This window comes from Sphaerodactylus townsendi, linkage group LG16, assembly GCF_021028975.2.
Source record: "Sphaerodactylus townsendi isolate TG3544 linkage group LG16, MPM_Stown_v2.3, whole genome shotgun sequence".
In the NCBI taxonomy this organism is placed as follows: Eukaryota; Metazoa; Chordata; class Lepidosauria; order Squamata; family Sphaerodactylidae; genus Sphaerodactylus; species Sphaerodactylus townsendi.
The window spans coordinates 4,749,383-4,776,843 of record NC_059440.1 but is presented as its reverse complement, the minus strand read 5'-3'; the positions used below and the strand labels follow the sequence as shown (position 1 = coordinate 4,776,843).

General features: G+C 48.5%; 1 protein-coding gene across 1 annotated transcript in view; it reads right to left on the bottom strand.

The window, feature by feature from the left end:
• The window catches only part of BCAS3 (BCAS3 microtubule associated cell migration factor), a 655,707-nt gene that overhangs the window by 302,373 nt on the left and 325,873 nt on the right, over window positions 1-27,461 (bottom strand). The window contains exons 22-23 of the mRNA XM_048519361.1: window positions 23,500-23,696; window positions 21,199-21,296 (exon numbers count right to left, since the gene is read on the bottom strand). Coding sequence (XP_048375318.1) covers window positions 21,199-21,296; window positions 23,500-23,696 — 295 coding nt within the window. The remainder of the gene's footprint in view (window positions 1-21,198; window positions 21,297-23,499; window positions 23,697-27,461) is intronic.

Below are 27,461 nucleotides of genomic sequence, written 5' to 3'. Positions count from 1 at the left end.
CTCCCTACCTATAACATTGTTTTTACCGTCCTTTTACCGGTTTTTTTGGCCCATGCAGAAACAGCCTAGGCCAAGGGTCTGCAACCTGTGGCTCTCCAGATGTTCATGGACTACATCTCCCATCAGCCCGTGCCAGCATGACCATGCTGGCAGGGGCTGGTGGGAATTGTAGTCCATGAACATCTGGAGAGCCACAGGTTGCAGATCCCTGGCTTAGGAGATCCCCACCTGGAGGGTGGCAGCCCTACTCACAACACGCAGCGAATAATAAATGGTGCAGTGCCTCTGAACATATGCAGAATGGTAGTTTCACTCTGTCCTTCTGGACAGGGGGATTAGGAATCCAGTTCAGAAAGCCCGGCTTCCAGGAGCTATTTTTAAAACGTCCAGAAACCTCCCAAGGATACCAAATCGCCATATGAATGTTTGCGATGTGTACAAGAAGAGAGGGTGGTGGCAGGATTTGGGGACACCTTGCAAGCTGCGCGGGGGCTGGGAGCTCTTTTATCTTGAGCGCAATTAATATTGCATTCCTGCTGGAGCCCTACTGGGAAGCCTGGCTTATGCACGGCTCTGTGAAGGGAGATCGGGGCGTCAGATCTAATTAGAATCAACACTTTCCACCTCTCTTGATCTCAAACTCTATCTGTGCGCGACGATTAACAATGGCTGCAATCAAACACAACCAAACCGAAAAAGAGCAGGCAGGCCTCAGAAAGGAAGCGAACCCTGTCCTTTCTTCTGGACCAGCAAATCGACGTACGGCATCTCCCTGTGCATTTGTATTAATCATTTTTCACAGTCAAACGAGAACCACTTCTGACCCGGGATATCCGCTGTATGTTCGCAGCGCGACCATTTTTCAGTTGGCAAGGCCATTATAGGAAAAGCCAGGAGCCCGGAAGTAAGTAGGCAGGGTGAGACATTCCAAAGCTTTTAATACTACCCTGCCAGTGTTATGGAAACACTGATAGCCTTTTCAGGTATGGCATCCTCAGAGGAATCTCCAAATTTGCTCAGAATTTCCTTTCAGGTGAAATTGTGCATCTATCTGCAACTTTGTGACCCCTGCACACATAAATACACAGAATTATATATATATATATTGCTGCTTTTATCACAAGTCTCTTGATTTTCTGCAAAATGTTTTTTAATATTTTGCCTGAGAACACCCTTCTAAATTTCCAAAGTCCACTTGATGAAATTTCAGCAACTCAAAGGCTCATTCCGCACATGCAGAATAATGCACTTTCAAACTGCTTTCAGTGCTCTTTGAAGCTGTGCGGAATAGCAAAATTCACTTGCAAACAGTTGTGAAAGTGGTTTGAAAACGCATTATTTTGCGTGTGCGGAAAGGGCCTAACTGATGTTAATCGCATGAGGGACTCAAAACCAAGTCTTCTTGACCACCACCAAGGGATCTTCCACAGAAGAGGTGGTCAACTTGTACCTGAGAGCCATCCAGTCTTCTAGACTGTTGTCTGTAGGGAGAAGGGACGGATGGACACAAGTATATTGTTCTTCAGAACTCAATTCCCCTTGTTGTTGTTGTTGTAATATCTCCCATATAGTATCTGATGAATGGAACTTTGATTCTCGGAAGCTTATACCCCCAAAATCTTATTGGCCTCTAGGAGCTACTAGATTTGAAGAGACGCATGAGAAGCATCTGAAACCGATGCAAAGAAGACTCTACAGTCTGAAGCACACGGTCCCTCACACAATGCAGGGGGTGGGGAACTGATACTTGACCTTCTGGGATCCCACTTCAACCTCTGCTGTGAACAACTTGATGCAAAGAATTCAGTGCGTCCAAGAGCAAAAAATGGGTACGATAATTTTAGAAGGGCCAACTTCTGCGAGCGGCCAAGTCTTTTTGGTGACAGACCTGCCGAAATTCAGCAATGCCTCCACTTGAGTGACTTGCCTGCCCACCTCTCTACAGGCATTTCACAGACAGTCAAAAAGATTTTGTTTCAGTTCTTTCAGCGTCATTTTTGGCGGGCGCCCGGGCTTCCCCATGACTGTGCGAGGTCATCAAAAGGTGCCATTTGAAAGAGCGGCAGGAATGATGTGCGCTGAGGGGGCACGACAGCGGCAGCATCGGGGTGGCTGTGTTGTCGCCGCCCCTGCAGTGGGGAGTGCCGGGGGACCCCGCACTACTTGCCTACAGTAGCGCAGGGCAGAAGGTAAGTGGGAAAACGCCCTCTGTTCTCTTTTGTTTCATAGTTTATAACACCTACATAGTTTTGTAGACGGCGCTATTTTAAAGATGTTGGTTCATTTTGTAAATAAAGTAAATGAAACTAAAATTACCCTTCAGCAAGTTTCAAGCTCATGCGCTGCTCAGACTGGATTTGGTTTCCAGAGTCGGTATAATCTAAATGAGCGGGCAGGCATGTACTGAGATTGAGAGTTGGGAGGCTTCCAGCTTAACTGGACCATCGCCCAGGGAGAAGATCTGATCTCTTGTAAAGATCCATAGCAGATTGGGTTTACCTCATGCGTTTCTAATAAAATGTGTAGCGTTGCTGATATAAAAAGCTTCACGGCAGAATTACCATCCCATCTCCAGCCTTCCTTCCTACCCATCAAACTGAAGCAGAGGTACCCACAAAAGCAACGCTGCGCCAGCGAGGAGAGAAACCACAAAAAGACAAGGGAATTAGTGGTTCCAGTTGATACACCGTGAAGCAGACATTCCAATATCTGGAATAAGAGAGATCTTTTCAGAAGTGCAGAGTAAGTGGGATAATACCTTGGCTGCGCTGCACCAGGAAAACTATTTTGGCTGAAATGCCAGACTAGGATCTGGGAGGCCTGTGTTTGAACTCCTACACTGCCATGAAAGCTTGCTAAGTGACCTTGGCCCAGTCCAATGGCGTAGCACCAAGGGGACCGGGGGGCATGATGAATTGGGCATGCGCCAGTGTAGGAGCGTTCTGGTTCATGGCGTGGCGTGGCAGAGGCGTGGGGTGCACACATGCCCCGGGCTCAGTTCCCCCTACTACGGCTCTGGGCGAGCCACACACTTGCCATCTAATCTACCTCAAAGGATTGTTGTACATATTAAACGGAGGAGAGGAGAATGACGGAAGCCATTTTGGGCTACCCTTGGGGGGAAAGGTGGCCATGAATGAAGTAAGTAAATAAATAAATAGCACACACAGTCTTGAGTAGGCTTCAGAACAAAAGTGGATTGCCAGGTTGGAACCATGAGTGGTCTCGCAACGAGCCAGATCTTCCATCCTTCCAGTTCAGTACTGTTCATGCTGACCAGTGGCGGCTCTTCGTGATCTCAGGAAGAGAAAGAACTTTGTCAACACCTGAGATCTTTGAACTGGAGATGGCAGGGACCTTGACGTGTTCTCTTCCCGCTCCCGCTCCCCGAGACATAACATCTACTCAAAGAGAATGTAAGCCGCCTAGTCCCACCTCTGTCATAAGGCAAACTCATGCCCAGTGGCGTAGCGTCAACGGGGCAGGGTGGGGGGCATGATGCACTGGGCGCACACCGGTGTGGGGGCGTTCCAGGGCGTTCCAGGGGTGTCCCAGGGTGTGGTGGGCACAGGCGGGGGCCCCGGGCACAGTTCCCCCTCGCTACGGCTCTGCTCATGCCTTAGCCATTCCATTGGGCATCCTGGCAGTGCCAATGTATGGACTGCTGTGGCAATCTGTGTGAAGCAGTCTGAGTACCCAACGCTATTATCAACGCTATGCACTGCTATTGTTGTTGAAAGCATTTCACTGGACTGGCCATAAAGGGTATCATGAACCTACAGAAAGGGAACAGCAGAATTTTGTCAAAATGGTGGTTTAATGTTGCAAAGAGTGAATCTGGGAAAGGGGCTTTTATAAAAAAAGGCAAGACGTGGGGATCAGCAGGCTGGTCTTGCAGTGGCTATGCTCATTTGTTCAAGGTCAGGGACAGAAGGTTGCACTTGGTGAAAGACCCTCCGCCCGCCAACTGAGGGCGCACAGAATCCCCCAAGGGGCAATTCTCTCATTGATATTCTTTAACATCTACATGAACCCTTTTGCTGGGTTAATCCAGAGCAGAGGTGGGATCCAGCAGGTTCTCACAGGTTCCCGAGAGTAGGTTACTAATTATTTGTAAGTCCAGCATCAGTGGCCGGGCAGATACCGGCTGTGCAAACTAAAGGCCCAGTGGTCCTCCCGTCCCTGCTTCAAGCTGCTGGCAACTTTTCTGATACCGGTAATCGAGTAATTCTCACAGAAAACCTACAGAAGGCTCCGAAAGGAGGAAACCACCAAAGTGAAAGAAAAGAAGGTGTGGGGAGACTCGGAAAAGGCAGCGGCAGCTCTGTGGTCTCGCCGTGCATTGCTGCCGGGAGCGACCCCTGCGATTAAAGTCTCCGTTTTCAAAAAGGTTTGCTTTGGCTAAGGTCGATGGGGCAACGATAGCCTTTCATTCGGAGTTAAGATCTCCCATCTCCCCCCAAATGCAACTCACTGCAGTTTGCTCCCTGGAGAAATCAAGGCTGAGCTTGCCAAGGATTCACTGGCTAGGGATACCAACTTCAAGGAGGTAGCTGGAGATCTCCCAGTATTACGGCTGATCACCAAGTGACACTTGGAGAAAATGGCCGTTTTGGAGGAGGAGGAGGAGGAGGAGGAGGAGGAGGAGGAGGAGGAAGAGGAGGAGGAGGAGGAGGAGGAGGAAGAAGAAGAAGAAGAAGAAGAGGAGGAGGAGGAGGAGGAGGAGGAGGAGGAGGAGGAAGAAGAAGAAGAAGAGTTTCTGTCCTGCAAGGAGACTCAAAGGGGCTGAAAAGAAGAAGAAGAGGCGGCGGCGGCGGACGGAGGAGGAGGAGGAGGAGGAGGAGGAGGAGGATTTATACCCCCCCACACACACACCTTTCTCTCCTGCAAGGAGACTCAAAGGGGCTTACAAACCCCTTTCCCTTCCCACCTCACAACAAACACCCTGTGAAGTAGGTGGGTCTGAAAGAGCTCTGAAGAACTGTGACTAGCCCAAGGTCACCCAGCTGGTGTGTGTTCGAGTGCACAGGCTAATCTGAATTCCCCAGATAAGCCTCCACAGCTCAAGCAGCTGAGCAGGGAATCAAACCTGGTTCCTCCAGTTTAGAGTGCACCTGCTCTTAACCTACTCTATGGTGGACTCTATGGCATGATACCTCATTGAAGTTTCCCCCTTCCCAAATCCTCTCCTCTTCAGGGCCCACCCCAGCAATCTCCAAGTATTTCCCAATCCAGAGCTGGAAACCCTATCATTGGCACACAGTCAGACACATGTGGTTGGAAACTGCCAAATCAGTGGTTCTCCACCTTCCTAATGCCACGACCCTTTAATACAGTTCCTCATGTTGTGGTGACCCCTAACCATGAAATTATTTGTGTCTCAGTTCCTAAGACCATCGGAAATATGTGTTTTCCGATGGTCTTCGGTGACCCCTGTGAAAGGGTCGTTTGACCCCCAAAGGGGTTGCAACCCACAGGTTGAGAACCGCTGTGCTAATTGATGCTGAATGAAATTGACTTGATCAACAATGGCCCATTCCTGAGCTCCTGGACCTTTATCACAATCACAATCACAATAGACCTTTATTGGCATAAGGTATACAAGCGTGAATATGGACCGTTATTAAATTTAAAAGAGGTGTACATGCCGTCTGTGAGTAGTTTTACATTCTCAGATCCCACTTCATTTATAAAAAATATAACATAGATTAAAAAATTTTGACCATTCCATTGTACACGGAATTGTGAACAGATATAGTACAACTACACTTAAAAGGCAGGATTAAGATATTTCTAGCCATTCGTTATTCACAGCCTATTTACTAAAAAGGTATAACCTTCCCCAGGATCTATAAATGGTATATACCAGTGGTGGCGAACCTTTGGCACTCCAGATGTTCTGGACTACAATTCCCATCAGCCCCTGCCAGCATGGCCAATTCCTGGGGGAGGTCCAGTAGGGACCCGTGGAGCTGCAGGAATGGGTGCAGACCATCCGACAAGCGTGGGGATCGATGCAGCAAGCCCTGGAGAAGGCTAAGCAGGGGTACAAGCGGCAGGCCGATAAGAAACTGCAGCCATTCACCCTTGCAGTAGAGGATTGGATGTATTTGTCCACCAAGAATTTGTGGGGACTGCAAGGGTGTAGAAAACTGGGGGGAAAGTATATTGGACCTTTTCCGGTGCTCAGAGTGATTAATAATGTGACGGACGAGTTGCAGTTGCCTAAAAACTTGAAGTCTGCACATCCTGTTTTTCATTGCAGCCTCCTCAAAAGCCCCCCCCCCGGATGACTGGCACCCTCGGTCGGCGGTGCCAGCCCGTTGCGGTGAGGGGCGAGCCACACCATGAGGTGGAAGAAGTCTTAGACTCTCGGGTGCATCGTGGCCGGCTACAGCATTTGATCGCATGGACTGGGAACAACGAATGGGTCGATTCCGAACATGTCTGAGCCCCTCACTTAGTGAAGGCGTTTTCACCAGGCTTACCCCGATCGCCCGAAATTGGGGGGGAGGTCTTAAGGGGGGCAGAATGTCAGGACCATGCCTGTCAGTATCTCGATGTCTTGCTGTGTGTGATTTACAGTTGTTTCCCTCTTCCTTTCCTAGCAATCTCCTGGTGCCAGCCCATCTTCAAAGAGGTGTGAAAGGTTCCCAGGTTCTTTGTAGCTTTGTAGTAGAAACTGTAGTGGACATTTGGTGTGGGGCGAAACGGGGGGGATATGAGCTCTCTAGCTCAGATCCTGCTTTACATTGTTACTCTTCGTATCACCTGGAATAAACTGCTTTTGGATTTTCCTACGGTCTCTGTTATTTCCATGTTTGAGAGTCTGACAGCTGGCAGGGGCTGATGGGAATTGTAGTCCATGAACATCTGGAGTGCCATAGGTTGGACACCCCTGGCCTAGAGACTTGCTGCAAGCTGAGCCAAGTATGGTTGGGGCCTGGAGATCTCCTGGAATTTCAACCGATCAGATTACAGTGATCTATTTCCCCCAGAGAAAGTGGCTACTCTGGAGGGTGGACTCTATGGCAGCCAATTGACCATGCTGGCAGGGGCTGATGGGAATTGTAGTCCATAACATCTGGAGTGCCAAAGGTTCGCCACCACGGCTCTATGGTGTAATACCCTGCTGAGGCTCCTCCCTTCCCCAAACCCTGCCCTCCTTAGGCTCCACCCCCCAAATCTTCCAGAATTTCTCAACCCAGCATTAGCAAGCCTTGAGCCAGGGCTTTCTCCTTCCACAGCCAAACAAATGCAACCTTCTTCATATTGCAAACAGGGAAAAAAGGGGGACAGATTCCTCCCTGCCCCCAACAGCAAACACACACTCTTTCTTAGATCAGCCATGGGGCCTGAATGAAGCCTCTGTCTGCCTCCCTGATATCATCCAGGTAATTACAGGTTCAGGTGAAGGATTTCAGGGCGTCTTAATTACATGTCTCTGCAGCCAACTGGCACCCCTTGGGCCGCAGCAACCCTCGCAGGCATAGCCTCCTTATTCATGACGCCAGGCCGCTGTGGGCCCTCTCAATGCTGCCGCCGGTAATAGGAAACCGGTGGCCACTCAGGCCTGTCAGCCATTGCCAGCAGCGATAAGGGCGCCCTGGGAATTCCCTCACGGCTGGCAGCCTCTGCTGGCTGGTTGCATTCACACATCTTCGCTATCTGAATAGATGTTCTCTGCAAATCCCACGCAGCGCTTCAAGTGACGGTACAGCAATTGGGGATAAATATTTGATCCCCCCCGCACCCTCTGAGAAAAGGGCCTTGGAAGCTTTAGAGCAGGGGTAGGTGTGTGTGTGTGTGTGTGTGTGTGTGTGTGTGTGTGTGTGTGTGTGTGTGTGTGTGTGTGTGTGTGTGTGAGTGAGTGAGTGAGTGAGTGAGTGAGTGAGTGAGTGAGTGAGAGAGAGAGAGAGAGAGAGAGAGAGAGAGAGAGAGAGAGAGAGAGAGAGAGATGGGTTGGGGAAATGGCTAGAGCCTCTGGCAGAGCCATAGCAAGGGGGAACTGAGCCCAGGGCATGTGTGCGCCCTGCGCCTCTGGCACGCCCCCGCATGGCACACCCAGGGCAAGATGCCCCGCGTCAGCTACGCATCTGGTCTCTGGTGTGGCCCCAAGGCTGAAACTATCAGCCAGACCTTGGGAGGGCAATAGAGTGCAGTGACACTCTGATTTAGCAAAATCTGAAGGAGGAGACAGGCCCTCACTTGCTGTGACCGGGCCCTGCCATTTCCTGCCCACGTAGAACCGTGTGTCTGTAGCTCCACTCTCCTCTCTGAGTTTTTCCTAGGTTTTGTAAGCCCTACCAGCCACGTGCCTGCCTTACAAAGCCAGCGCTCCCTTCTCAGAAGCGACTCACTGACCAGAGCTCCGTCAATCTGACCCCACGAGGAATGGATTTCAACGCCTCCTGCATGCGACACGTTGACTCTTCTCTTTCGCTCGTTCCCTCGGCCCAAACATTGAAGTCTATGGTGGGGGAAAAATTAATTTTCCCCACCATAGAACTTGCTGAAGTCTAGAGAGCTGGGAGATTCTCTGCTCTGAAGTGGCTACGATGCAGCCAATGGGAACTTTCTGGGGGAGGGCTGTGGGGTGCACATTTCTCAAGGTAAAGCCACAAAACTTTCAGGGCATCTTCAGGAGAGTCTCTGGATGACATCATCCAGGTTTGGTAAACTTTGCTTCTGGGGGTTGAATGTTATGGGCCCCCAAAAGGGTAGGGCCCATCTTGCACTGCCCCCTGAAGCAAAGTTTACCAAACCTGGGTGGTTTTATCAAGAGACTCTCCTGAAGATACCCTGAAAGTTCTGTAGCTTTATATTGAGAAATGGGCACCCCACAGCCCTCCCCCAGAATTTTTCCATTGGCAACAATGGAGTGAATTCACTGAGCACAGAATCTGGGGAAATGTATTGGGTTGCCTGTCAGGGGCGCAGTTTTTAAGATAGTGGCACCAGAATTTCGGGGTATGAAGGCTGTCCTGATGATTTTCCCAAGTTTGGTGAAGTTTGGTTCAGGGGGGACAAAGTTATGGACCCAAAAATTCCCTCAAAGGGATAGCCCCCATCTCCTGTTAGCTCCCATTGGAAACCATGGATGGGGCACCCCCTTTGAGGGTTCATAACTTTGTCCCCCCGGACCAAACTTTAGCAAACTTGGGGAGAATCATCAGGACCGTCTCCGAATTATATCCAGAAAGTTTGGTGCTGCTAGCTTTAACATCGCGCCCCCTGCAGGCCAAAACATGTAAAACACTAAAAAATACAAAAAATTAAAAAAGACCCGAATTTTTCAGATTTACCCGAATATTCGGGCATATCCAAATTGGCTATTAGTGGGATTTGGGCATACAGATCATTTTATGCCCCAAAACATCCGAATCCGAATTTTACCGAATTTTTTGGGTATCGACCAATTTTAAGAATAAATAAATAAGAAGTCTCAAGTGATTCGCAACCTGAAATATGCGTACCCCCAGGGGTATGCACCAGAGCATTGGGGGTACACCAAAAACATTACATAATGGGTTTGCTAATATGGGGATACAATATTAGAGAAATGGGTTGCCGGGGGTATGGTGAAAAAAGATCAGGGACCACTGATTTAGAATGTTCTGAAAGTGCCAAGAATTATTAATATTTTGAGACTTCTTAGCCCTACTGTTAGTTAGAAACGGGCAGTGGATAGAGACAGCCTCTGGTCTCTGAAGCTGTTCTCGCTCCCCCTACGGGACTACCAACAGTTAGGATTTTGTACGTGTTTGAAATGCTAAATTTTCAAATCCGGCATTTTATCTCTGTCAATCTGGAACAGCATCTGGAATTTCCATGCTGCTCGTTCCTCCAGGGGGATATTCTTCCCATGATGCGCACGGACTGTCTGTTGTTGCGGGAGAAAGCACACGCCGGCTTTTAGCAAAGAGGGACTTCTTTCTTTTGAAAGAAATAATTCATCTTACATCCGCACACCCCAATCCAGGCCACCATCCTTCATGAGTATAATACAGACAAAACACATTTAAAAAAAATATATTTGTCTCTTTAACAATCCAGAAATAATCATGCTGGGGGGGGGGGACCCACATATTTCCCTTCACTTTTTCTTTTGCAACTGCCCCATGAAATCCTTGTCCGGGTCTCAATTATGCCTCCCCAGTTTCAGGCTGTTTTGTGAGCAGTCAAGGGTTCGTAGCCACATTACATGGCAGAATCTAATTTTTATCTGAACGTGGCCAAATGCATCAGAACACTTTGCTTCCTTCGGTGCCACTCTCTTTCTTTGTGGCTGCCTCCAAGGGCCATTTGCCCCCTCCTCCGCGGTGACGTTTCCTTAACAAGATTTCGCCGGCGTGCCTTTTTTTGATGCTATCATTTCTGTCACTTATCCAGGGCCATAACGATGTTTCGAGCGAAGCAGGGGACGGCCGTGGCGCCAAACTGCTGCCTCTGGATCGTTTGGCTCGCCCGCAAACGGAGCCCTGCCCTGTGACCCTGTCAAGTCCAAGGTCTCTGCTACAGAGCGACAGCTAGCTTTCTCAGACAACCAAAGCTGAAGGAACCTTTCTTTCCCAAAGTGATAGCTTGGCCAGCTCTCTCTGTGGGGTGTGCGGGATTTGTATATAACACGAGATGAGTGACTGTCAACTCTCTTGGCGAGGATCCTGGAGTGGTTCAGAAGCTTATAAAGTATCCTTCAGTAAGAACATCAGCGATGGCAGAAAACTTCCCCTGAAAAGTAGCTTGCTGACTGTGACGCCTCTTGCTCACTTAGTAACAGGTTCCCATGGGGGTGGGATTCAAACTGTGGCGTAGCGCCAATGGGGCTGGGCAGGGCACGACGGGGGCGTGGCCGGGCATTCTGGGGGCGGGGCATTCCTGGGCGGGGCTGCGGCAAGGCCGGTCCTTGGGCGGGAAACGAATGCATGCAGGCGCAGGCTGCCACGCATGCCGGTGCACCTCCTGCTAGACTGCTTCAAGTTCTGCGCCTACTGCTGAGAGGAGGGGCGTAACTGTGGCCAAAATCACGTGGCAAAATCACCCATTAGTAATCCCCTCTCAGCACACACAAAGAATTAGTAACCTACTCTCAGGAACCTGTGAGAACCTGCTGGATCTTACCTCTGACTGTGCCCAATTGTGCCGCTCCCTCATTCCTGTCTGCAGCGAGGGCCAAACCAGTTGATAGTTGCAAGGCTGAACGCTGATGTGTGACATTTTTCAGCCGCCACGGCAATATTATTGTAACACAACCCAGAACCGCCTGGCAGGCCTCCTGTCATTTTTGAAATTCTGCCTGCAAGGCTAGGCCTTTAAACCAAGGGATGTCAAATACTTTGAAGGCTGTCACCAGTTAAATGCTTTTACTAGCGGTGCTGTTTGTTTCTATAGTCCTGACAGATGGGCCCTGTTTGCACATCTAGATTTCACAATGTAGAAGACAGGTGACACGCACCGCCCCTCGCAGACGGCATGTGCGGAGTGGGCATCAACCCCTTTGCCTGATATCAAGTGGTGGAGTCCTCAGGAGCAGCAGTGGCATAGTGGTTAAGAGCAGGTGCATTCTAATCTGGAGGAACCGGATTTGATTCCCCGCTCTGCCGCTTGAGCTGTGGAGGCTTATCTGGGGAATTCAGATTAGCCTGTGTGCTCCAACAGACACCAGCTGGGTGACCTTGGGCTAGTCACAGTTCTTCGGAGCTCTCTCAGCCCCACACCTCACAGGGTGTTTGTTGTGAGGGGGGAAGGGAAAGGAGATTGTAAGTCCCTTTGAGTCTCCTGCAGGAGAGAAAGGGGGGATATAAATCCAAACTACTACTCCTCCTCCTCTTCTTCTTCTTTTTCTTCTTCTTCTTTTTCTTCTTCTTCTTCTTCTTCTTCTTTAATATACTTTATTTTTATTACGTGATGGCATTTAAGGAAGCAAGGCCAAAGTAAGCACAGTCTGCAGGCGTCTGTTGCTACTCATGCTGTGGAGTGTGTTTTGCTTGCAAATGGGCCTGCAGGATGAACAAATTCATGCAGCCATTCCAGCATTCTGGGCTGTTCTGCATTTCAAGCATGGGCCTCATCTCTCAATATGAGCACAGGAAGCAGCCCCATTGTAACTAGATAATGCAATCGCTCCTGTAAACAATCATACCAAGACTCCACGCTGTGCCTCTGCGCGATTCCCTGCCGTGAGATCATTTCTTTCCAAATAAACCTGTACTGAATAAGGATAATTCTGCCGCTTCTTTGAATTGGCTGAGATGGGTTGATCCTCCTTGATGCAGACTCACTTGCCCTGACAGGAGACAGCATGCCGCCTCTCTGTATGCTTCCCTGCTCTCGGTATGGTTCCTCCTAGTGCAGGCAGGCACTCAACGGATGGGCTCCTCTGCAGGTACTCTTTTGAATTTCAAGGATAAAACTTTTTGAGAGCAAGAATGAAGTGTGGCTTCTCATTTTAATTTATATATATTTCAGAAGTCTTCAGTTACCAAGAGTTAACCTGTCCCCCCTCCAATAAGTAAGTAAGTAAGTAAGTAAGTAAGTAAGTAAGTAAGTAAGTAAGTAAGTAAGTAAGTAAGTAAGTAAGTAAGTAAGTAAGTAAGTAAGGAAGGAAGGAAGGAAGGAAGGAAGGAAGGAAGGAAGGAAGGAAGGAAGGAAGGAAGGAAGGAAGGAAGGAAGGAAGGAAGGAAGGAAGGAAGGAAGGAAGGAAGGAAGGAAGCAAGCAAGCAAGCAAGCAAGCAAGCAAGCAAGCAAGCAAGCAAGCAAGCAAGCAAGCAAGCAAGCAAGCAAGCAAGCAAGCAAGCAAGCAAGCAAGCAAGCAAGCAAGCAAGCAAGCAAGCAAGCAAGCAAGCAAGCAAGGAAGGAAGCAAGGAAGCAAGGAAGGAAGGAAGGAAGGAAGGAAGGAAGGAAGGAAGGAAGGAAGGAAGGAAGGAAGGAAGGAAGGAAGGAAGGAAGGAAGGAAGGAAGGAAGGAAGGAAGGAAAAGTTTTAATATATGTGCTTCATGGTTTTGGAAGCCAAAAACAGCTTCCAAGGCTGAGAATTTAACAGTTCGTTCCCTGGATCACAGGAGGAGATACTGGCCACTTAGGGAGGATAAGGGCTCATTTGTCCTCGGATCAATTGCTCTTTCCGTGTTCCGGCACAGGGGCTGTTATCATAAAAAATATCCATAACCCAGCTACATAAAAAAACCCACACAAAAGCCCCCATCCAAATCAGTTATGCTGCCGCCGTGTCCTGGAACACAAAAGAGGAGCTGTCCTCCATGCTGAGAGGGAAGCACAGTCTGCAATAAAATGTGCTGGGAGATCAATTAAAGATGAAAAACACACACTGGCCAAGACCAAGAGATGTGCCTCGATAAGGGAAGGCGCCGACTCCTGCCCTATCTCCCAGCAACAGGCAATCAAAAGGCGAGATAAGCATCTTCAGAGGAGCGAGAGAGAGACTCCGGACCTGCCCGGCCATCGCAGAAGAATCACTTCCTGGTTCGGGATGGGCCGTAAAAATTTATGACCTATTAGCCCTCCCCCCAAGTTTTCAAAAACAGAAGGGGTGGGGGTGGGGGGGGGGAGAAAGACATTTTCCAATAAACCCGTCCCTGCAAAGAACATAAAATTGTTTGGGGGTTGTACTGGCAATCTCAGCAGGAAGCTACAGCATTTACCACGGAACACCTCGTAACGCCGAAGAACACCATTTAGACGCACGAGGCTTCCATTTGAGAACGCTCGGCAAACTGTTTAATGCAATTTATTAAAGGTTTTAAGAAGGGAGGGGGTTGAACAAGCAACACAGAGAGAGAGAGGTTCGAAACCGCATTCCGCATGTCCAAACAGGCCCATCCCGTGAGATTATGGCACTGACCCAGATTTTTTTCAGACATTGATAAAAGCTGGGCGCGACACCCGCGACACTGCCTTGGCGCAGCTGGCCCGGTCAGGGAAACAGGGGGCAGCCCCCAGAGCACTGGCGGCAGCCCGCAGTGCCTTCTGGAGGCCTTCCTCTGTTTCCTGATCTCAGAGGCGCCACAAGAAAGCGCAGTGTGTTGCCGCGGGCCATTGTTCATAATCGGGACAATGGCATAAGCCCAGTGGACGCTGGACACTAATACCAGTGCCGCATTGAGTGTCCCGGGCTAAACCCGGAACGGCTGGTCGCACCGTACTGTAGATGTACAATAAGGTTTGCGCTAAAATCAACAATTAAATTGCCGCTTACATCTCAAAGTGTGTTAGCCATAGTAAATTAGCCAGTGAAAGTAATCCTTTGGCCGCGCCAGAAGCATGGATCATCGGCTACAATTCCCATCAGCCCCTCACCAATGGCCAACACGCCAGCAGGGGGCTGATGGGAATTGTAGTCCATAACATCTGGAGTGCCAAAGGTTCGCCACCACTGACTCTAAACTATTCCAAACAGGTTCCTACCAAAGCTACGCTAACTCTCAGCTCCATGTTCAAAATGTACTCTGCTTCCGCTGAAAGACCTGTTTGGCAAGGTAGGGTAGCCCAGTCAGAAAGAACCAAGACTCCAGCAATGACAGGAGCACAAAACTGGGTTTCTTAGCAGACCCACCACTCAGCCCCCCCAGTGGTTCAGTGGCTGATTCCTTTAACATATTTACCGGGTGACTGAAGTTAAGTCACAACAATCATTTTTGTGGCGTGTTCTGCCTCCTGAGGCAGTTATTCCATGGCAGCCATTTTGTGGTGGCACACACCACACCATTTTTGAATTCCAAAGGTGCCTGAAGGGTCAAAAAAGTTGAGGAACCTTTCCCTAGCCTGTCCCTGAAAGCTATGGGGAGCAGAAGGAGGAGGAGGAGGGAGGGAGGGGAAGAAGGAGGAGGAGAAGGAGGAGAAGGAGAAGGAGGAGGAGGAGGAGAAGGAGAAGGGAGAAGAAGGAGGAGGAGGGAGGGAAGGAGGAGAAGAAGGAGGGAGGAGGAGGAGGAGGAGGAGGAGGAGGAGGAGGAGAAGGAGAAGAAGGAGGAGGAGGAGGAGGAGGAGGAGGAGGAGGAGAAGGAGGAGGAAAAGGAGAAGAAGGAGGAGGAGGAGAAGAAGGAGAAGGAGAAGGAGAAGAAGAAGGAGGAGAAGGAGGAGGAGGAGGAGGAGAAGAAGGAGGAGGAGGAGAAGAAGATCGCCCTGGATTAAAGTGCATTTGATATCTTTTTTTTTAAGCTGCACATGAAAGATATGGATTAAGGGGCAGGTTTTGGCTCAAGAACTCAGTGAGGCTTAGAGACCTGAGCCAGACTCCGTCTACAGGGACACCCACCCAGGACAGAGACCTGAAAAACAAGCCTTGCTTCCTCCTTCATCTTCAGTTTGGCCCAGATTGCAAACAGGGCGGGAGGGAAGGGACAGCTCGCCAAAGGATACACAAGTTCCCTTTCAACAACACAACCTTCATTAGGCATTTAAAATAGGCTCTGGAGCATTACCAGACATTTATGAAGCACAAACCAAGAGTACATTCAACACAAGTTCCCCTTGAAAAGGGGAGATTCGAACCAGGGACATCCCCACTCGCCCCAGTGCCTCAACCATGCCGCCCACCCTTCCTTTCCTGCAGGCAGCCAGCTTAGAGCAGCTGCCCGGAAAATTAGGTCATTCGTTATTCAAACACTAGCCTAAAAAGCCATTATTAAAACATTTCAATAAATACCCTTGGCAGTTTGCGCTGTGCTTGGGTTAAAACTTCGCTCCCGCAGAAAAACACAGGAGGAGGAGGGGGGCAGAATCTTCTCTGCCCGGCTCCCCTTTAAACAACTTGCGCAAATCAATTTTCTCTGTGTGTTTCAGTTTCCTTTGACAGTTTAAACCTCAATCCAATCATCAGTCTCTGGGGATTTCCGAATCACTAAAGATTGTTAAAATCCTCCCTTCGGCCCAAAGAATGTTTTGCTAATGCTGTCGCCATGCTCGAATAACTCCCACTTGTGAGAGAGAGATTTTCCTAGAGAAAATCCGCATAAATCCGCCAGTGCTGAATCTCCGAAAGCTATACAGCTGAATTAAATTTTAAGATCTTTTGCTGCCCCTGTCTTCGGATAAATACGGTAAGAGCAACACCAGGCATCAGAGGATGCCCAGGACCCGCCCATCGGGGGTGCTTTCTTGGACACCATAAGGCCACGAGAAATCAAATCGAGAAACCTGCCTTTGCGGAACAACATCATCTCTACCGACTGCAGACTTTCTGGTGGAAATGTAAGATCAGGGCTCTGGCTAAACGTGCAGAATTACGGCAGCTTCCCTAAGCCATAGCGGCAGGCTGATTCTGGCGAAAAATATTTCTCATATTTATTTATTTATTTTTACTTATTATTAGTTTTATATACCGCCCTCCCCCTGAGGGCTCAGGGCGGTTCACAACAGGTTAAAACAAATATTAAAACATAATTTAAATATCAATTATATAAAAACAGAACCCATTTTAAAATGTGGATGGCGTCTGACTATACAGGTGATTAACAACAACAGCAACCAGCACGGGCCCCGCAAACTACCCAGAGTTTGGGTAGTACAAATTCCGCAGTTGGCTGATCCAAAAATCAATAACACGCGTTCCGAATGGTGGTGGGATTCAAACATGCGGCAGCCGCTGCATCACGCACCTCCGGGTCCCTATTGAGCGGTAGGTGGAGGTTGCTCTTTAGTAACCCCTTCTCGGCACTCGGAAAAAATTAGTAACCACTTCTAGAGAAGTGGTGAGAACTGGTTGGATCCCACCTCTGGGTATACCCACTAGGGACTCCATTTGCAGAAACAAATGAAATGCACAGATATAAGATGGGGGACACCTGGCTTGACACCAAGAGATCTGGGACTTAGTAGACCACAAACTCAACATGTGTCAGTCGTGTGATATGGCAGCCAAGAAAGCCAATACACTTCTGGGCTGCATCAATAGAAGTAGAGTGTCTGCATCAAGGAATGTAATAGTAGCACTCTATCCTGCACTGGTCAAACCTCATCTTGAGTACTGTGTATAGTTCTGGACACCACAATTCAAGAAGGATATTGACAAGCTGGAACAGGTCCAGAGGAAGGTGGCCAAAATGGTAAATGGTCTGGATGCCATGCAGTGGCGTAGTGCCAGGGGGACAGGGGGGGGCAACATTGGCACATTACGCGACATGTACTAAAGGCATGAAGCAAGGGCATTCTAGGGGCATTCCGGGGCAGGACGGGGCGGACAGGAGTGTTGCAGGGGCGCAGTGTGCACACATACCCCAGGCGCAGTTCCCCCTCGCTTCGCCCCTGATGCCATGCCCTATGAGGAGTGGCGTAGGAAGCTGGGTATGTTTAGTCTGGAGAAGAGAATGTTAAGGAGTGATAGCCGTTCTACCTGGAAACCCACTCCTGACTCTGTTAACTAAATAATACACACCCTCAGAGGCTTCACTGTCTCATATCTAGGTGCTTTCTTCGCAGAGACCTACAAACAAGTCCTCCATGTGATTTAAGTATTGCCCTTGTGATGATTTTTCCCTAGGACCTTAACCCCTTAAATTCCTTTTTTCTAGCAGAACTGCACTTTGAAATTAACCCCTAATCAGCAGTCTGTCACACTGCCACAAGTAGCTTCTACTTCTCTTCAGTATACAGTGGGACCTCGGTTTTCACTGCCTTCGGTTTTCAACGGTTCCGGTTTTCATCGATTTTTTCAGTGAAAAAATTGTCTCGGTTTTCATCGATTTGCAGTAAGGTGCCGGGGTTTGTGGAGAAAAAATCACCCGGACAGAGCTGCTGCGTCAGTGTCTGTAACTTGTTCAAATGACAATGTTTCTGCCCCCATTTCAGACAAATCTTAAAGAGGCGCCAGAAACAGACCCTCTTTGGACAGCACCTTCTCTCAAGCGTACATTGGTCCACTGGCTCTGAAGCTGGTCCTAGTGCTATTGTTTGTTACTGCTTTTCTGTGCATTAAACACTATATGTTTATTCACCAAAAAATGTGTTTCTTTGTATGTTTTTGAGTGCCTAGAATGGATTACCTGGATTTACATTGATTCTCTAAGTGGGAAAGTTTGCCTCTGGTTTTCATTGGCCTCGGTTTTTTCATCGATTCTTTTCGGACGGATTACCAACGAAAACCGAGGTTCCACTGTACTCCAAACTCTGAGGGTTTTGCAGGGGAAGGAGATCCAGGTAGATTCCATGATAATTAGGGGTCACCCCCAAACACTGCAAACACAGGAAGTATACTGGGAGGCAACAGGTAAGCAGCAAGATGGTTTACCAAACCCTGGGCTTATGTTAATCACAAAAACTGCATTTGAGTCTAGTTCATCCAGGATCCGCAGACCAGACTTCTTTACGACATTCAAGACCAGCGTCAGCTTTTCACTTTCATGTGGTCAAAGGAAAAAGCAACAGGTAAAACGACACCTGCACTATGCTACGGAATATATATGTCAAGGGAGCTGGTAACTAATCTGTGCAACGGCGTCTCCTTGTGTGTTACCCTTCAGAGCGTGTGTGCCCTTCAGAGCCGCATGGATCGCCACAGCCTTCCAAACAGATCCACTCAAATTCACAGAACGTCCGAGTGGCTCACTGAATTTATCAGACAACTTTCCCACAAAGAGTCATTTTTGGACACAAACAAAAATGCTTAAAGAGGCAAACGATATATATATATTTGTCCTGTTCATAAAGAAGAAGAAGAAGAAGAAGAAGAAGAAGAAGAAGAAGAAGAAGAAGAAGAAGAAGAAGAAGAAGAAGAAGAAGAAGAAGAAGAAGAAGAAGAAGAAGAAGAAGAAGAAGAGGGAGGAGAGGGAGGAGAGGGAGGAGGAGGAGGAGTTTGATTTATAGCCCCTTCTCCTCCTACAGGAGACCTCCAAAGGCTTGCATAATCTCCTTGCCCTTCCCCGCCACAACAAACACCCCTGTGAGGTAGGTGGGGCTGAGAGAGTCTCGAGAAGCTGTGACTAGCCCAAGGTCACCCAGCTGGCGTGTGTAGGAGTGTACAGGCTAATCTGAATTCCCCAGATAAGCCTCCACAGCTCAGGTGGCAGAGCTGGGAATCAAACCCGGTTCCTCCAGATTAGATACACGAGCTCTTAACCTCCTACGCCACTGCTGCTCCTTCCCTACTCTGATCCCTCTGGAGGTTACTGTAAACTTGCCCCAGGGGATCAGATAAGAGGCCATTTACCAGACTCCTGTAAACACTGAGAAACTGAGAGAACACTATGGAAAGCTCTTGTCTTCCCCGATGACGAGTCCTCTGCTAACACCACCTTATCCCTCTGCCCCCAGAACTGGGAGTGGTTCAATGTGGCTCTCGATTCCTAGACAACTCTCCAGCACTCAGAAGAAAGAAAACCTTCTAGGTGTGGTGCTCCTGGACTATTCGAGAAGCGAGAAGCAAACCTTTATTGGAATAGACAACAGTACAACAATAATAAAAAACGGATTAAAAAGCATATACAATACAGGAAATAAATGTTAGGTCGAAGGAAATCTACTGGACATGCTTAGGTAATCTTCCTAGGAGAAAGTCTGCCAACAAGCATACAGAGAGAAGGATCAGTGGTTGTCCAACAAGTAGTGTAATCTTAACTAAATCGGGAGAGATGGGGTAAAATGAAAAGGAGTAAGATTCACATAATTCTGATCTGATTTCCTTTGAATCTGGAGAGACAGTGTAGTACCATTGGTGGGCCAGAGGATTCAACTGAGCCATTGTTACATGGGCACAATCTTTTAGCCTTTTCTTTTGTTATTATTAAATCTGCCATGTAACAAGGCAGAAGGCATAACATTAAACCTGATGCTTAGCATTATGGCTCTCCTTTGAACATCAGGGTTTATTAAGCATAATACAGGTATTGTGCCAAGTGGCCCCATTCAAAATGGGAGAGAAAAATACAGGGGAGCACGCTTCTTGGCTGTGGTGATTAGGGTAGAGAACTCTCTCCAATAGTTGACCTTTTAATTTCCTATAAGCTTCTGAATAGGACAAAGGGCAAAGTGAATCCACTGACATCCTGGACTATTCAATAATGAAACTTCGTGTTCAAATGATTTCCTTTATTGAAATCGACATCAGGATCAAGCATTTAGACTTCCATTGACAGAACTACAGATTAAGCACCAAAACAGCTTCCATTAAAATTCTCGCCTCTATCGCTTTCACTTCGCCCCATGTTCCATGTTAAGCTTGACACCTCCTTGGCACCAGTTCCCAATGGAGAATGGAGCATCCCTCCATTCTTCACCAAAGCAAAACAACCCGGACTCCCCAACGCTTTGAAGTGTAGACGTCGGCAGCTGCCTGACGAGCTGATTAGCCCCCGCCTAAAAGCGAAACGAAAAAGCAGGCAAGAGATAGCGGTCCTACACAGAGGATCCCACATTCCAGCTGGGAGACATGACGGATCAGGGCCATGACACCAGGCAAGGGTGCCCCGCTTCCACTGGACTACAATGCTATCTGGGGCCCCAATTCTGCCACGCCAACTTGGCCAGACCGTGTCCGCTAACCAGGATCTACATTCTGATCGTATTGTTACCGGGTCAACTCCCAGCGTTACCAGGTTCGGACGGCCATCAATCCATGCCCTGTCCTCCTCGCCTACCACATGGAAATAAACTGGAAGCGCCTTCCACTGGATCACAATGCCATTCAATTCCAATTCTGCCACGCCTAACTTGTTGCAGACCTTGGTCCGGGCTAACCAGGATCTACATCTGACTGACAGATGCTACCGGTCAACTCCCAGCGCATTACTACAGGTCTCGACGGGCACGCCAACTATGCCCCTGTCCTCCCCCCCACGCCTACCTATTACAGGTGAAAAATAAAACTGGAAGCGCTCTTCCACTGGATCACAATGCTATCTGGGGCCCCAATTCTGCCACGCCAACTTGGCCAGACCGTGTCCGCTAACCAGGATCTACATTCTGATCGTATTGTTACCGAGTCAACTCCCAGCATTAACAGGCTTGACGGCACGTCAACCATGGCCTGTTCTCCCCTCGCCCACAACATGTGGAAATAAAACTGGAAGCGCTCTTTTCTTTTCAATCACGTGGTTTTCCAACGGCAAAAAAAAATCCTCAGGTGATCACATCTGCAAATCAACACGTTCTTTCCATTCGCCAAGTAGAACAGCAATGCCTTTGAAATGAAATACTCAACCAGCACCTTCCAGAAGGCCGGAAGCCGCCGTTCACAAGTGCTGTCCTACCTGAGGTAGCGTCAGTCACCGCAGAAATCCCTCTGTGATCCGAAGTTGGGCGGGATGACCCTGGCATGCTCACGGGTTCAGAGCGAACAGGTTGGATCCTGCAATGGAAATGATAGCCGGCTGTTGAAGGTCTGGATCTCTTCTTGCTGATACACACATGCACACAGATCACTAGGAAGACGTCTAACTCTTAATCAGCATCTACCAGGGCCAGCCTCTAAAGCAGGGGTCTGCAACCTGCAGCTCTCCAGATGTTCATGGACCACAATTCCCATCAGCCCCTGCCAGCATGGCCAATTTTGTTGGTCTCTAAGGACTCAAATCCTGCTCTTCTTCAGATCAACTTCAGATCAACCTGGCTACCCACCTAAGATGCCCCTCAAACCTGCACCTAAATTCTGTTTAGAGCAGGGGCCTGCAACCTGTGGCTCTCCAGATGTTCATGGACCACAATTCCCATCAGCCCCTGCCAGCATGGCCAATTTTGTTGGTCTCTAAGGACTCAAATCCTGCTCTTCTTCAGATCAACTTCAGATCAACCTGGCTACCCACCTAAGATGCCCCTCACACCTGCACCTAAATTCTGTTTAGAGCAGGCCTGCAACCCTGGTGGCTCTCCCAGATGTTCATGGGACCACAATTCCCTGTATCAGCCCCCTGCCAGCATGTGGCCAATTTTGTTGGTCTCTAAGGACTCCAAATCCTGCTCTTCTTCAGATCAACTTCAGATCAACCTGGCATACCCACTCCAGATGCCCCCTTTCTACACCTGCAATTCCTAAATTCTGTTTAGAGTAGTTTCAGGTTCGTGGTTTCCAGATGTTCATGGACTACAATTGGCCATGCTGTCAGGGGCTGATGGGATTTGTAGTCCATGAATATATGGAGAGCCACAGGTTGCAGATCCATGGCCTAAAGGCAAAAGGGAGCTAGGTCTGGATGTTTACCAGTTCTCTGGTTTTTCCAGTCGTTGCTGCTGCAAGTGCAACCACGGAAAAACCAGTAACAAGCTTTGTTTTGCAGTAGCCCCACCCACTTCCTGAAAATCTCGGCAAGCATCAGGGGAAGTACTGATGGGCACAGCATTGGGGAATCCTGCCCTGGCCAATAGGCACCCCCTCCCCCCCCCCCATCATAGAGTGCTTTCCCCAAAACCCATTAATGTCACCATCCATGTTATGACATCAGGGACCGGAACTTCCAATCCACCTCCACCCTTTTAAAAACTTTATATTAGCTCCTGTTGTTCCCTTCCCCAAAATCAACCCAATAGTAGTGACTGATAAATACGAAGTATTTCTTTCCTGCTATTTGGGTTTCTGTTTTTGTGATTTGTGTGTGTGTGTGTGTGTGTGTGTGTGTGTAAAGCAAGAACGATGCAAAGCAAATCGGAGAGGACAAGCAACCTTAAACAAGGGATGTTCTCCTTTGCTCAGGCTATGAGTCACTCTAAGAGGGAACAGAAGTCATGAACTAGCATTAGCTACTGCTTTGTTATCCTGGGATGTTATCGCTGTTGGCAAAGAAGCGGCTAAAAACATATTTCCTCCGTATGATTTAGTTTTGTCCAGTAATAACAATTTTTTTTTTTTTTACAAAAACACATACACGAGGGAAGAGGTTATCTGAGGCCCTGGCAAGTCTGAGTACCAGAATTTTCGAAAATATCCATTAAACAGAAATAAATTCTGGAAGGACACAATGGAGGCATCGCCGGCTGAGCAAAACTGTTTAAAACGTGATGCTTGGTTCAGCCTATGGCGGGCTTTTTCCATGCACGAGGAGAAACCGCTTACAAATAAAATATATAAAAAACTTCGTCTGTTAAAAAAATCAGTTGTTCTCAGTAGTATGGTTATAGTCATGTACCTAGTTTTACCTGAGGAATCGGTTTGATTTCATTTCAAGTCAGCTTGAGCCGTGGAGGTTTGGGGTTCAGATATTCCAGTTCACTCCCACACATGCCAGCTGGTTAAACGCTTTCGGCCACAGATTTTCTCAGCTCGAGCCCCACTTCCGAGTTTCAGTTCAGTGTCACTTCAATAGTTTGACAGGGGAAGGGCAGATATCAAGGAGATTCTCGAGTCTTTGAGTCTCTTGCAGGAGAGAAAGGGGGGGATATAAATCCAAACTCTTCTTCTTCATCCAAAACAGACAGCCTGATGGAATTTATTTATTTCAGATTTGAAAGTTGCAGGACTTCGTCAACTGGCTACCGGTTGTTTTGAGTTGCAGGATGGGAACGGATGAGGAAAGAAAACAAGGAATAACTACTGCCAAAATAATATATATTTTTTCAACCTGAGACTGTTTAGGTCCAAATCGTCTGTGTCGAAGTCCAGAAGAGGTTGCGGGGTGTCGTTGGGGCCGTGGGACTGGAGCACAGAAGAACTGGATGAGATGACTGTCGTTTGGCCAGAGGGGTGAATAGTCTTGAACTGGAACTGGGGGCCCATCCAAAGGCGCCGGTGGGGTCCAGTGTGAGTCACAATTTCAACCTAGAAAAAGATCACCAACACAGGATTATGGACAAGACAAACAGCATATTACAGTAAACTCTGAAGCGAATCGGGTCTTTACATATTCACTGCCTTACGAGCACAAAATGTTTGTTTCCTGAACAGAGATCAGCATCTCTGGAATCAAAATGTGGAGCTACAATTATGCTTGAGAAAGGGCTACTGCTGACCCACACCACGTCTTGTCGCCCCATAACACATAGGATTAATTTCCCCATTCTTGACTGTTGTTTTTTTTTAGTTCTCCCAAACCTCCCAGCAGCATTGAAAGATGTTAACTTGGGGGCGGGAGGGACGACCACTTGTCTGGGAGCAAAGTCAGCCTAATTCTGTTGTGATAGACAGCAATTCTACATTTGAGTATAATGTGGTGCAGAAGTACAATCCCCCCCCATCCTGCTCTTTCTACCCTGCCCCCCTTTCCACTATCAATGACAAAAGGCTGAAATGAACGAACATCCATTTTCCCATTCTATAATAATAGAAGAAGAAGAAGAAGAGTTTGGATTTATATCCCCCCTTTCTCTCCTGCAGGAGACCTAAAGGCTTATACATAATCTCCTTTGCCTCCTTCCCCTCACAACAAACACCCCTGTGAGAGGTAGGTGGGCTGAGAGGAGTCTGCTGGTGAAGCTGTGACTAGCCCAAGGTCACCCAGCTGGCGTGTGTGGGAGTGCACAGGCTAATCTGAATTCCCCAGATCAGCCTCCACAGCTCAGGCGGCAGAGCGGGGAATCAAACCCGGTTCCTCCAGATTAGATACACGAGCTCTTAACCTCCTACGTCACTGCTGCTCCTAATAGAATATTAGAATAGAAATAATTATTAGAATATTAGAATAGAAATATTAGAATAGAATATTATTGGGCTCCTAAAGGTTGTGGAGTTATTAAAGTCAGTGGTAGCCTAGGTAGCATTTCTTCTTTTCTCCTGATTTCCGCATCTTCGTGCACTCCAAAGCAGCCACAGATGCAGGTGGAACGCCAGGGAGAAAATGCTTACTGGAACACGGGCCACATACAAACTCCAGAAAACCCATTGCCAAATAATTCCAGGGATTCCGGCCATGAAAGCCTTCGACAATGCAGTATCAAACCCGATCGCCAGTCACATCAGTTGTGGCTCTCTGAATTGGTTTTCCTAACATGGGCGAGAGCAAAGAACTCAAGCATGGGAAGATTCTAATCTCATGGGAGGGAATTTTTTTTATGCACTCCAGGATAAACACCATGGATTCATACTCTTCGATCAGCCCCTGCCAGCATGACCAATTGGCCCTGCTGGCAGGGGCTGATGGGAACTGTAGTCCATAACATCTGGAGTGCCAAAGGTTCGCTACCACTGTTCTAACTGTTCCACTAATTCAGGGGTCTGCAACTTGCGGCTCTCCAGATGTTCATGGACTACAAATCCCATCAGCCCCTGCCAGCTGGTGGGAATTGTAGTCCATGAACATCTGGAGAGCCACAGGTTGCAGACCCACGCACTTATTAAAAACCCTTATTTGATGGGTACGTGAGGGAGGGTCTTTTCTGTGGCAGCCCCACAATTAGGAACGGCCTCCCCAGGGAGCTGCACTTGGAGTCCCCCCCCCCCCCGTCAATCTTTATCAGGCAGCTGAAGCCAGTTTTATTTAGGACCGCATTTTGGTTGATTTGGCTTGCGTTACCAGCAGCCCGAATTGGATATTTTTCATCTGTGGCTTTTATGGGTTTCATAATTGTTGTTTTCATTGTCTCTTTAATAATGTTTTCACTTGTATCGTAAGCCACACTGGATTTCACAAGGGAGAAAAGGTGGCTAACAAATGTTCCCAGCCCGATAAATAAATAAATATTCGAAGGCGACATGTTCCCAGATCAAAAGGGGAACAAGTAACCGCACTAGGAGGGGAGGGAGGGAAGGGAACCGAGATCCCCCGTTCTAAATTGACCCAGACTTCCAGAGACATCTGTATCCCCCCCCCCCCTCCAAGCTTGCTGTACATTTGCATAGATGCATTTCTTCGGCTAAGCGAGTTCCTGCCCTTTCCGCTGATGCTCGAATTTCAGCGCTCCAGGTGACTTCTGATTGTTACAAGTAATGTATTTTTTTTTTTGTAATGTCGTCTTGCTCTCGGGCAATTCCTTCCGAGCTCGGGAGTGCAAGCGCCCTGGCCACTCGATCCCGCGCCCACGTTTCCCCTTCTCGTGGGGGTAACTCAGGCTGACTCCCTGATGCAAGCCGCTCTTTTGCCCAGCTATGTAAATTAGGCCACGACTAAAGCATTCTGTATATTTTAAGCTCGAAACCATCAGCGCTACACAGCCGAGAGGTAAACAGATGCCTCTGCAATTTCACCGAGGGTTCGGCCAGATGTTCCTATTCGCTCCCCCCGCCGCCATGTGCAGGACAAACATATTGTATCTACTCCCAATGACAGCATGCATTACCCACTCTTCTAATTGAGAAGCTGAAGCGAAGGGCAGTGTTTCTTCGCCGCATGCTGTTACCGTTGATAACAACACTGGCGTTCGGAAAAACATACACGCACCGCGGGCTTTAATCTAAAGTGGCTGGCTGAGGCGGAACGAGCGTCTTTCGTGTTCCGAGGAGATACGGTTGCTCTTTCCACTTAGCAAAACTTAAAGCATCCCTGCACGCTCCTCGGGTGACCCAAAGAACTTCTGACAGGGGGTTCTCTTTAAAATATCCGCCATGTTACTGTGAATGTCCCAAAGGTGCTGAACGTCAACATGGATGCTGAGAATCCCCGATGAGTCCTGCGGATGTCTCAAAACTCAGATAAACACTGGGGGACACTAATGCAGTGGTTACGAGCGGTAGACTCTGATCAGGGGAACCCGATTTGATTCCCCACTCCTCCACATGAGTGGCAGGCTCTCCTCTGGTGAACTGGTTCCTCCCCATGAAGCCTTCTGGGTCACCTTGGGCTAGTCCAGGGGTCTGCAACCTACAGCTCTCCAGATGTTCATGGACTACAAATCTCATGCTGGCAGGGGCTGGTGGGAATTGTAGTCCATGAACATCTGGAGAGCCACAGGTTGCAGACCCCTGGGCTAGTTATAGTTCTCTCAGAGCTCTCTCAGCCCCACCAACCTCACAAGGTATCTGTTGTGGGGAGAGGAAGGGAAAGGCGTTAATCAGCTGCTTTCAAAGGTGGGATATAAATCCAAACTCCTCTTCTCAGCAGTGGCATAGTGGCTAAGAGCAGTGGCTAAGAGCAGGTGCACTCTGATCTGGAGGAACCGGGTTTGATTCCCAGCTCTGCCGTTTGAGTTGTGGAGGCTTATCTGGGGAATTCAGATTAGCCTGTGCACTCCCACACACGCCAGCTGGGTGACCTTGGGCTAGTCACAGCTTCTCGGAGCTCTCTCAGCCCCACCCACCTCACAGGGTGTTTGTGAGGAGGGAAGGGCAAGGAGATTGTAAGCCCCTTTGAGTCTCCTGCAGGAGAGAAAGGGGGATATAAATCCAAACTCCTCCTCCTCCTCTCCTCCTCCTCCTCCTCCTCTCTAAACATTTCAGAAGCTAGGGGTGCCTGTTACAGGGGTCATTCCAGTCTTGATATTTGGATTTTCGGCTGTAGTCTATTCAGGATAAGGGCGGTCTAAGCGCGGTCGTGCGTGCTGCGACAGAAACTGCAGCACCCACAACCGCAGTTCAGAATAGTGCAGATTCTCTTATAGGATCTAAAAGTGTTATTTAAGTGCCGCTTTCGTCAACAACATTGTGCGCTGCGCT